Below are 12,552 nucleotides of genomic sequence, written 5' to 3' on the forward strand. Positions count from 1 at the left end.
TGTGTAAAGCACTTTGAATTGCCCTGTTGCTGAAATGTGCTATACAAATAAAGCTGCCTTGCCTTGCCTTGCCTAACTAAAAGGGTGTCATTTCAAAAGGACAAGAAAAGGACATTGAAAATGCAAAGAAATGGACAAAAAGAAAGATATATACGGTACACATACACATTTTCATAAATAACATCTGCAGCCTGCCCCTCAAAGAATCTCAGTACAGGTAAAGTTATGATCTTTTCAGTAAAACGTTTCCTACTTCAAGTAAACTTAACAAAAAGTAACATAAGTAAATTTTACCCAATACATTTTAACTGACCTACTTTTTACGTTTACCTACTGTAAGTACATTTTTACAACTTTACCGGAGTAAAATGTCTTTAAAATAACAGTACTTTCTCCATCCCTGGTTATAGTTGGGACTATAGTATTACTATCTGGCATTGGTTACAAAAAAGGTGCCCCTGTGTTAATCATTGATTGAATCCACCACACAACAAGCATGCTAATTGACCTAAATTAAACACACCTGGGTGAACAACAGGTGCATGCTGGGTCAAGCTAAAACACCGAATGCTAATATGTCCATTGTTGGTATGCCAAGCTGTGACTTTATTTGCTTTTGAGGGTCTTCCTTGGGTGATGTTTGTGACCATCATGCTGTGACTGCAGAGCCTCTTTCAACTCCACCCTTTTTGAGCAGGACAGTGAGGCTGAGTTCAGAGGTTGAACCCAGGGCAGATTGAGAAGGACTTTGCGCACAAAACTCAGACTAATGTTCAGACAGGTGATGCATTGACCTTTGTTACTGTACTAATGTACCAGAGTCTGGTAGGACCAGACTAATGTACCAGAGTCTGGTAGGACCGGGCTAATGTACCAGAGTCTGGTAGGACCAGGCTAATGGACCAGAGTCTGGTAGGACCAGGCTTATGTACCAGAGTCTGGTAGTACCAGGCTTATGGACCAGAGTCTGGTAGGACCAAGCTAGTGGACAAGAGTCTGATAGTAACAGGCTTATGGACCAGAGTATGGTAGGACCAAGCTAGTGGACCAGACTCTGGTAGGACCAGGTTAATGGACCAGAGTCTGGTAGGACCAGGTTAATGGACCAGAGTCTGGTAGGACCAAGCTAATTGACCAGATTCTGGTAGGACCAGGCTAACGCACCAGAGTCTGGTAGGACCAGGCTTATGTACCAGAGTCTAGTAGGACCGGGCTAATGGACCAGAGTCTGGTAGAACAGGCTAATGTACCAGAGTCTGGTAGGACCAGGTTAATGGACCAGAGTCTGGTAGGACCAAGCTAATTGACCAGAGTCTGGTAGGACCTGGCTAACGCACCAGAGTCTGGTAGGACCAGGCTTATGTACCAGAGTCTACTAGGTCCGGGCTAATGGACCAGAGTCTGGTAGGACCAGGCTAATGGACAAGAGTCTGGTGGGACCAGGCTAGTTTATATTGACATTTTGTCTCTGTTGATGTGATGACTATTTTAAATAAAAAGGTCAAAGGTCAACAACACCACTGTGAAATTATAACATTCTGCAAAGACATAACTCAGGACAAGAAGAGAAGACGAGCCATTTGGTTGGATAGTGAATTGATGACACTAATCTTGAAACTGCGGTGATTGTATAGATCTTCTGTGCTGCCGGGTCGAAGATGTGCATGAAGCACCCTTGTTGCACCAAAGAATTTACTTAATACCTTTAAATTCAAAGGCTTCACTATTATAATACTATATTATATATGTTAGGACAAACTGGACTCGGACTGGTTGTTTCTTTCTAATTGACAATCAGTTGTTTTCACAGGCTGCAAGTGTCCGTCTATAGAAAAGGTTGTTGTTGTTTTTGACGCAAGGGGACCTATATTGGGTGTCTTTCGCTATTTTAAGACCGTCCAGCGCCCACGTCATTGAAATAGCAAATGCACCTGCACCCATCTTTGCACCCATAGGCGTGCTGGTCTTACAGGGAGGTGTGTTCAGGGGAATTTTTGGCGTATTGCTATCTTGAGGCAGCGGGAAGTGATCGAGCCACGGACCAATACAAATCTAGTCTGAAGTCGATAGTTCAGCATTTCATCGTTACTTTAACAGTGCGCTAGTAAAATGTGCAGAGGCTTATGCACAGCGCACACACTATGCTTGTTACACACACACCGGGAAGCACAGCAGCACACACACATGCAAAAGATTACGTATAAAAATATTCCATTGCAAATATTCCATTATGCTAGCAATGTGCCAAACATGTACAAACACGCTTGGCTTTTAAAGGGAATGGGAGATGACGCTCTGATTGGTTTATTGCATGTTACGCCTAAAGCACACCTATGAATTAATGAAGACAGCAAGAACAAACATTTTGAACCATGCGCTTAGGTCGTTAAAATAGGGCCCGAGGGTAGGCGGTTCACACCTAGAAACGGCATGATTTGAGAAGAAGAAGAAGAACAAGAAGAAGAACAAGAAGAAGAACAAGAACAAGAACAAGACTTTATTTATCCCGCAAGGGGAAATTCACAATTTTCACTCAGAACAGTTGCACACACATTAAACACAGGCCTGAAATAGACACATGCTCAGGACCTATTACATATTACACACACTAATGGAGAGATGTTCGGTGCCTTGCTCAAGGGCACCTTGGTAGTATTTGTTGTTTCATTCAATAGCTGTATCATGTGAACTAACGTCAAATACCCCTCCCCCACCTCCCTTCAAAAATGTAACACAGTAAGGTTTTCTCAGAGTACATTTAAACTGACCTTTATACAGTACATCTTCACTCAAGTACTGTTACTTTAAGAAAAAAGTCTTTATTGTAACAGTACTTTTACTTGAGCAAATAGTCTAGTACTCTTTCCATTTCTGCCTACAATACACTCATTAGACATCTAGGATTTCTGTGGTCTTAGGTGCCAGAGTTGTGTGACTGACCTGCAGCAGAGGAGGTGTCTCTCTTGGCTCGAGGTTTAAGATCCAGCTGATTGTTTTGGGGCGAGAGGCGCTCGGCGTGCCGCAAGATGTTTTCCTCTGGGTGAGAGAGGGCGAACAGAAGCTCCTCGCACTCCGTGGACGTCAGCATCTCCACCAACCGCTCCAGCTGATGGACACTGATGTCTTCTGCCACTAAACAGCCAAAACCCACACTAATTACCCTAATGATGTAAATACTTAATAATAAATACTCTAGGAAGAACACCAGGTTTGCCGATAGGCAATAGGACCAAGGCTTGTACTCAACCGTAACATGAAGACATGACCATACTGTAATACTGTGCATTCCAGGTAATCAGTGGTAGGAGGAGTACTCAGATCCAAGTACTAATAAGAAATGCAAGTATGTAACTATGATCAGGTCAATGTATTAAAAGGACTCGGTATAGAAAAATCCTCACATTTAGGAAACTGGAAATGATCAACTAAGCATTAATGGTCTAATTATTTCAACTAGACTTGTAGGCCTGTGTACTCTTGAGAAGTTTATTTTTAATACAACTTATTTATTAACTACATGTGTTTTGTGTGCAAAAATCTGGGTTTGTTAAGTAACTAAAGCTGTCAGATTAATGCAGTGGAGTAAAAAGGACAATATTTCTGTCTGAGATGTACTGTAGCGGAGTAGATGTAGCAAGTGGCATGAAAAGAAAAGACTCAAGTATAGTACGAGTATATCAACATTGTATTCAAGTACAGACTAAATGTACTTAGTTACATTCCACCACTGCAGTTAATGAATGTATTGTTCACAACATTTCTGCAGCATGCTTGTGCTTCCAATTAGCAAGCGCTGCTTGTGATGCATAAAACTGTCATGTAACCCTCCTCAGCTGCTCAGAATAGAAACTGAATAATCAGTTTTCCCAACACTGAACAATCAGCAATTTCCCTCTCTCTGTGTCACTGTGTGTGTCTTCAGTTTGATTTTCTTCAACACGCCGGCTGCTGATGTAACTGCACCTGGCGCAGGAACATTTGCTCTCACCTGTGTCCTCTCCAAGCGTTGACCTCAGAAGTAGAAGGAAGAAGAAGAAGAGTGGGGATAGTTTATGGACTTTCATGTCAGCTGAAGTAGTGTACATGCTGCTAAGAATATGTGGAGTTTATTTTCAAAACGTAAAAATGATCTAGAATGTGTTCCAGTTTAAACAGTGTAGCAGCATTCTTTGTCTTTGTTTGGAAGAGCCAATCACCATGCAAGAGGTATTATTTGCCATTGGGAATGTGTTCAAAAGGAGAAGCATCAGAAAAAGTTTGGAAGATTGACTTTTTCAAAAACAGTATTCCATTAAAGATCCCAGATCTTTTAAAATGCTCATTTAGTCACTACTGAATTTAAAAGTATACAACATAAGCAACCATTGACATCACACTACAGGCATCCAATTGCAATTTTTTAGTAAAGTGCTAATGTCATTATTATGAGATATATAAATATCAGGTGATATGTATAGTAAATTATGTTATTATTGTTTGTGTTTGACAGTTTTTTCTGATTTGAGATTCATTTCTGGGCTCTTCTGCTTTTAATTTTTGACAGGACAGCTAGGTGAGAAAAATGTTGTCTTCCCTTTCCCTGAAAATCAACACTTATGTTGACACTTTATATCAGTGTTTTTAACATTTTCTTACGTTTTTGTACCTTTTTTCTTTTTTCATCTTTTGATGCTTGTCACTTTTTTTTTACATTTTCAACACTACGTAACACTAATGTATTAACTTTATTTTTTTACAGTTATTTTTGGAATTCATGGTCAATAAACCTCCTTTTTAGGAAATTATAGCTAATGTTTGAGTTAGAAAAGCACGAAATAGGAATTATTTAGACCACAATTTTTGTATGTTGATGGATAATCACAGACTGGAATATGTCAACTTTTACTCAATACTATTTCCAAACCACTTCAGTTTGTCAAATAAATGTAAAATTGAATAAGACACCACATTTGTACTTGACAAAGAGCGTTGTGTGGAATCAATCATGTTATTGTGGGTTAAAAAGAACATTGACATAGGAAAACAGGTCAATTAGAGGACAACATGAGGGTTAAACAATACAGCTGAGTTCATGGCGTCACCTGCACATCAGAGGGCTATTTCACAAAGCCAAGGTAAGGGATTAAGCCGGGATTTCCCAGTTATCCTGGTTCAATTAACCTTTGACTCGGTTACACAAAAAGGGAGGCACCTAAGTTCAGAGGTGTCAAGTAACATAGTGCAAAAACCTTGTTACCTTACTCAAGCAGACATTTTGGGTATCTGTACTTTACTGAAGTAATTATTTTACAGCAGATGTTTTTACTTGGCCTTTGTGAAAACGCACCAAGCCAGGCTGGCCAGACTAGACAAGCTAGGTCAAACCCCGCTTTATCGGTTATCCTGGATTTATAAATTCTGCGGGTGGACGGAGGACTATTCCATGTCATAGGAGGGTGTATTTATATGTATGTGAATATGTACTCACATGTATAACCATGAGCCAAAAAATATGTTGCTCTGCTCTGTGGGGTAATAATATTTCACATTTTAAAATGTTTTTATGAGTATTGTGTGAAACAGTCTGGAAAAGTAAAACAGCAAAAAATATTAATGTTTAGTTAGTCTTTCCCTTTGATTTGCACTGCTGCGGAGACGTGTTCTGGGAGTACTTGAGATGCATCTCTCTAGCAAGGAGAAACATGTTTAATGACATTACAGTGTGGGCTACAGTGAGGGCATGTTTTAAATTGTTAATAAGCTTCATTTGCCAAACAGTAAAGGTTGTTTGTGTGGGCTGAGTCTCAAATTCTCCATGTTGGCTAATGAAAAAAAATAATGCTGTGGGGCTGAAAACCACAGAAAGTTGTGTGTGGGTGGTATAATGGCTCTGTAATCATTTGAGATGCTCAAAGAAAGAAAAACTGGGCACGAGGTCAGGATATTTATTCACATTACAGAGTTGCTCAGTACAGTATCTTATTGATTAAAATACATGCATAACATAGTTTGCACTACATGTTGCAGAAGAAACACTATCCAGTTCCCTATAAACAGCTCGATCGTCCATGTAGATTACAACATTCAACATGCCGTCAAAATTGAGTTACTTCTATGACTTTTGAATTGGATGCCTTCTGGTATCGTGAGTGTTAGCTTGTGAAGCAGTATCTCCATGTCTTGTACACTTCACACCACTGAAATCTGGTTTAATACACATACAGACTCCGGTGGAATGAAGGATAAAACGCATGGAATATTCTTGCAGAATGTGTCTTGAATGTAAAAACGCACATTTATATAACACATCCCTGTTCATTTTTTAAACAGATTTTTTTTTGCGGATTCATTACAGTTTTCCCAAAGTGATGATTTCTAATGTTAAACTGGAGGCCAGATGGAGGCTGACCCTGGCACCGAGTGCAGAGCAGGCGATTGGGACTGTGTGATTAATTATCAGGAAGCCTCGGAGTTTGAGGGGGTGGCAGTGAATGCAGCAAGGTTTGGATGTTGGCCTCTCCCTTTTCTTGAGTTGAAGTTTGAAGCTGAGCCTGAGCGAGACCAGGCCTGCCCCAGTTTGTGGCTCCAGGGTTTCAGGCTGCTGTTGAAATCCTGAGCCCTGGCACGTTATCACAGGCCTGAGCTCAATGACTGTTTAGTCATCGGTGATGCAACCCCACCAAGGCCCTCCTCAAGCCCCTCGCTGCCACCAGACACCCCGGCCAGCCCCTGCTATCTGTCCGCCTCAGATTCCCCGCTCCTGGGGGAAGACAACACCAAAACCAACACATCTCTCACTCCCCACACCTGGAGCTTTTCTCCCACACACCTTTTCCCTTCTATGCCCAAAGATCTCCGTTCATCCTGCTGAATGTGCCAGTTCAAATGTTGCTTCCAAGCTTGTGATTTCTCCAGGTGATCTTAATCTTTTAATAAATTCCCCACTGGTACTTTTGTACCAGGGTACAAGTTATAGTTGCAGCTCTAGACAAATCTCCCATCTGGAGTATTTGCAAGATTAGACTTTAAGCTTTGTTCTGTGCATAGATAAATGCCTCACCTCGCTTAAAATGCATCACTCACCTCATTTGCTGCGTAAGTTCCCCAGTGACTCTGTGAATGAAATGCAACTCAAACAACCAAATTGCTCAAAGCCGTCTTCACGAGGGACTGAAGGTTCAGCTGCCAACTTGCTATCTGTCTTCTCCCTGGCTTTTTCCCCTTACCTGAATCAGGTACTGGTGTTTTAGAGGACTGCACCGACCAATAAGAATCAAGCACCTGAGTAGGAGGACAGCCCATTTTTCAGCCATAAAAAGCAGCCCCACCCTGCCATGTGGCGTGGTTTTATTGCCAAGAATTAAGAAAAAGAACTAATAGACACATACACTGGAATCAAAGTAAAAGTAGTATTCCCCAAAGTGTTGTGACCATACAGCCCTTTTATTAAAATCATCAATTTCTTTTAAATCTCTTATTAATACAACAGACACAACATCACATCCACTTCAAAGGCTTTGAGAAAAGACTCCAAGGAAAGCATATACATTTACAAATGGGAGTTTCATGTAATATTTATCTAATAAGGGCCTGGCGTTCATTGTTTGATGAGTCTCCGCTGTAATGTGCTCCTTTTTGTCTCACTCTCTGGGGTAAGTTACATTCTTCATTAGACCAAAGCATCTCTGAGGTATTTCAGAAGCCCTTCCAACCCACCTTCATACAAATATTCCAATGATAATTTGCAACTGTGATGAGAAAAGGAAAGCCTTTGCATTAAGTTAAAGTCTATTCCACCACCTGAGTATCAGTCAGCCTTAAAAATCACTATGACCCACACTGTAAAAATACTCTGATCATCTGTTAAATAGATAGTGTACTTTGTTTAAAGGCGGAAAAAACACATACGCAAATAAAAATAAAGAAATCACAAGAAACTTTGCAGCTCTCTTCTGCAGCTGCATGTATATATTCTCCATTCAGCCTTAAATGAAAAATGGGGCGACACCCAACATCCCTCAATGTGAAAGGACCGACTTTTTGAAAAGCATTCCTTCCCCTCACAATGGCAATGTGAAGGGGGGGGATGGGTGAGGAGGAACAGCGCCCATACATTCCTGAGAGGTAGAGAGCTGCACCGAGCCTCACCTGACAAGATATTTCTCAGGAGAACGCATTCATTTGAGCCCAATCTTCTTTATATGTGATTTTACTGACAAGGACACCAATATCTTTGAGTTATGAGCGGTTGTTCCCTGGAGACAGACGGTGTTTTCTGGGTGGGCCAGATAGCTCTGGACAGTGTGACTTGTTTGAGGTAATCTTTTGGACCTCTGGAAGGTGACAGCTGAAAAACGAGCCTTTAAAAAAAGCAGTGCTCCGAGGCAGCCCTGCATCTGGCTTCCTAACCACAGCTGAGAAAGACTTCATCGCCTTGTGAACTGTCTCAACCAGCACGGTTCGGCTCAGTTTACAACGTACATGCAGTGTAATGTAACTAAGTATACATGTATACAAGTATACATTTGAGGCAGAGCTTAGGTTACTAGTAACTTTACAATTTACAAATGCAGTTTCTAAAGTACTATGATTTATTGTAAATTAAACCACCCAACAGTAGAACGGCCTACAAGTCCAGCTGAAATGACAAGCTGATGAAACACCTAGTTTTTCTTTTTTAATTTTAATACTTTAAGTACATGTTCCTGATGATACTTACATACTTTGCCTAGGTAGCATTTTTATTGCGAGACCTTTAATTGTAACAGAGTGTTTGTACAGTGGGATTTTAGTACTTTTACTTAACTAGAGGACCTGAATACTTCTTCCGCTACTGCATATTTGCAAATAATTACACTTAGCTACACCATACCGGCAGCGTGTATCAGTGTGCATCAAATGCATCCGCCCATGGTCTGCTGTGCCACGCTACACCCTGTAACGCCCTGCGGTGCCCTGCTATGACATGAACTATTACGACTACCATTTGTAGTCACTGTTCCATAATCTTTATTGTGACTATTATTGCCACTGTGCATCACACCCCCAACCGACACCGTCAGACACCAGGAGCCTGGGTCTGATTTCTTGCTCTAGGGGGAATTACTAGGACTGTTGGGGCTTTGTAAATTATAGAGTGTGGTCTAGACCTACTCTATCTAGACAGTATAACTATACTATCTCGAAATAACTCTTGTATGAATTGATACTATTAATAAAATTGAATTGAATTGAAATTAATTGATGTATCTGAGGCCACGTCTAAACGTACCGGAACAATCTCCCCCACCCCCGTTGTCTTCCCTGGCATCGTTTTAAGAATATTAGCGTCCAAACGGATCCATTTGTGAATGACTCAACACTCAGGCCTCTAGGTGACACTATTTCTGCTCCAGAAATTCACCAAAAACGGAGAAGAAGAGGCTTGCGCGCTGTGTACAGACAGTTTGTACAATAGGCTTAATATCTTCTCCAGCTGGAATAAATGCATGAAGCATTAAGTGTTGTTGTTATGAGACGCTGAGGAATAAGAGGTCAAAGGCCAGAGGTTGAGGGGACTGGCGATGAAAACATCAATACGCAGATATGCGTCTTCGCTGTCCAAACAAAGTCGCAAGGGAGGTGTTTTTCAATTATTTCTTTTAACCTGGTACCAGGTGTAAAATGTGTGTCTTCAGGCAGTGTGTTTAACCCTTGTGTTGTCTTACCGTAGACCAACATTACTTTTTTCCTGGATTACAATTTTAAGTTAAAACCTCCTCAAGACACTTGTCCGAAAGTTCTTGGTCGATTCTTTTGAGCATTTTTGTTGTGGTTTCAACCACGTTTTTGAAGCTTTCTCCAACACTTTTTGACGTTTTCTTACTTTGTCACTTTTTAGAATGACTTTGTCTATTTTTTCCACGTTTTTTTGAACATTTTGTTGTTTTTCCCTACATTTCTGTCACTTCTTTCAGTGTTCTTAAGTCTTTTTTTTCTTAAAATGCTATGAAATTACACCCAAATTCAATCAAAATGGTGAACTGATGAGTTATTAACTTGTGAGGAGCGTTGTGTGTTTTTTTTTCAAAGAATTTTATTAACAATTTGATTGAAGGAAACCCAAATTTCTGATTTAGAAACTTTTTAAAAATGGGTCAAATTTGTCTTAAAAAACGATGCAAAACGGAGTGCCTTTACAAAAAGCGTTTCCGTGTGGATGGCCCCTGGAGCCATTGATAAAGGTGTGGGGCAGCTGTCTTAGAGGATATCAAAAGCCATGGTGTTAAACAGCAGCTGCAATCTTCAAAAAACCTTGCACCAAGCAGTCCACAAAGTATTTGCCTGTTTGTTTAATAACTAGCTTTTTGTTCAAGATGTTGTAATGCAAACACATTCTAGATTTTTTAGATTCTTGATTCTAGATCCGTTCTTGCATTATTTGCAGTTTCATGTGTTTCATGCACTTCATATGCATCAAGGTTTCTGGAAAACAATCTCTATAATGTATCCCTGTTTGCTCAATGTTTCAGGCAGGTTGGAGAGTTATATTGTCAAAACTGCTGTTCAACAGTGCTTTCAGTCCTTAGGTTGCTGAACACCTGCACCGCTATCTTTTGCCAGAATGAACGAGCAAGACGGTCATTCAGAGATGTTTTGGGGTGAGCGTTGACCCTTACACAGAGAGATTTGTTGAATGAAGAGGTGCTGTGTTTCAGCACTACACTCCCTGAAGGCAGCACACCGAGTGAGGGCTCCGTTGAAACACGTCACACATGTTAGGAATGTGAGCTTCGACACAGAACTCACATTTGTAGATTCACATGCACACAGTAGTGTAAGATGGCTGAAACACTGTTTTTATTGTTATTATTACAGATCTGTGAGTGTATTCTGTAAAAATAGAAACCAAACAGTGCCAACATGTGGGAAACAGGACTGTATTTGACACAATTCTTGACATTAACATGGTTTTAAATTTATACCTACAACAACAATAATCACAAAAAAATCACTAAAAACGGCTTTGTTGTTAAGAAGTACAACTTCCAAATAAAACCGCTTCAAAATAATTTGGGGTTAGTCATGGTGTTAATTGCCAACCCTGGTATTCTTTATATTTAGCGTTTGTGCCATTGAGTCAAATTGCTAAAAAAGTAACTTTTAAAAACAATACAGACATTTTGAATGAAACTGTATTCTCTAAAATGAAACTTAAAACCTCTGCATGTTGTGGGAGTGTACCATGATTGCTGAAATTTGCTTTAATCTGCATCTAAATCAAAATGCAAATTGCAGTATGTTAGTCTACAACACTAAATCAGAAATGTTTTCACTAAGACACATGTGCAGGAACATGCCACAGCTGAACCACATGCGTATTGTTTATTCATGCACACAGCATGTCACACGCTGCATTATGAGCTAAGATTATTGTATGTGTTATTGTCAATCTTAATATTTATGTTCTGCATATCGTATTCCCATGCTTCAATGTGGTGGAGACACATTGCAGAACGAACGTCCCCCCTTTAAATAATGAAACGGAAGCGCTTCTTTTTTATTTAACCCTTGTGTTGTCTTCCTGTCAAAATTGAAAATCCACACTTTGTCTGAGGCTTTTTTCCTGGCTTTTTTTCTTACGTTTTTGCCCTTATTACATCACTTGTGATGCTTTTGTTCAATGTTTGTCACACTTTAGTTTAACAGTTATTTTTGGAATTTATGATCAATAAACCTCATTTATAGGAAATTATACCTAATGTTTGAGTTAGGAAAGCAGAAAATAGGAATTACTTGGACTGAAATTAAGTGAACATGTGTTGACGGATAATCATAGACTGGAATATGTCAACTTTTCCTCAATACCATTTCACAACCACTTTTTTCCAAATGCCTTAAAATTGAACAAGACACCCAAAAATTGATGAAAATAGAGATGTTTGAATGTTTTTGTGGGAGATTCCTGGGTGTTGGCCACTGTAACCCAAAGCTGCCCAGGGGTTGTCTTTCTACTTTGATTCTCTCTCTCTCTCTCTCTCTCTCTTTCTCTCTCTCTCTCTCGCTCTCTCTTTTTGACGACTCCTTGGCTCATTCTGTTCGGACTTGCCCAAGCAGGAATGCACCTACCTTCTAATGCACTTTCGTGTTCAAGCAAATTGACAATGAAGAGTGCCATCATTTCTGCAGCATAAATATTTCATTCTCCATTTGGATGCAGATGCGCAATGTTGTACCCAGAATACAAATGGGCTGTCTGTCTCTGTCACGGAAAGTAACGGAACTGTGTGAATATTATTGGTTTTAGCTCTAGACAAATACTGTACGGCACAATGTGATTAGGTCTTATTGAGAATCACTGTCAGTGACAAACCAAATGAGAAATAGTACAGTCTGAAGCATAATCAAATTCTACAATTTTAACTATTGGCAGCAGCCAGGAGATGCTATTCCCCCGATTGTCCAACGTTTCTGCAATTCTTCAACATCCCTTTTGAAGTTCTTCTTTTCACTTCAATCTTCATCCAAATTGATCAAACAGCAAAGAGAGCTTGAAAGAGTTTTTCATCAAATTAAAAAGTCCGAAAATGAATC

The 12,552-nt window shown here is 40.0% G+C and overlaps 1 protein-coding gene and 1 long non-coding RNA gene across 2 annotated transcripts in view; both read right to left on the minus strand.

Annotated features, from left to right (window-relative positions):
• Positions 1–5,662, minus strand: part of LOC117948047 (transmembrane and death domain protein 1-like) — an 8,337-nt gene extending 2,675 nt beyond the window's left edge. Inside the window, exons 1-3 of the mRNA XM_034877484.1 lie at positions 5,652–5,662; positions 3,989–4,089; positions 2,941–3,132 (exon numbers count right to left, since the gene is read on the minus strand). Coding sequence (XP_034733375.1) covers positions 2,941–3,132; positions 3,989–4,089; positions 5,652–5,662 — 304 coding nt within the window. The remainder of the gene's footprint in view (positions 1–2,940; positions 3,133–3,988; positions 4,090–5,651) is intronic.
• Positions 5,663–5,908: 246 nt separating this feature from the next.
• Positions 5,909–7,198, minus strand: LOC117948251. Its single transcript, XR_004657402.1, has 2 exons — positions 7,063–7,198; positions 5,909–6,739 (listed from the first exon to the last, which is right to left on the minus strand). It is a non-coding gene; the product is annotated as an uncharacterized LOC117948251 (long non-coding RNA).
• Positions 7,199–12,552: the final 5,354 nt, after the last annotated feature.

Source organism: Etheostoma cragini, chromosome 7 (genome assembly GCF_013103735.1).
Source record: "Etheostoma cragini isolate CJK2018 chromosome 7, CSU_Ecrag_1.0, whole genome shotgun sequence".
NCBI classification, from domain to species: Eukaryota; Metazoa; Chordata; class Actinopteri; order Perciformes; family Percidae; genus Etheostoma; species Etheostoma cragini.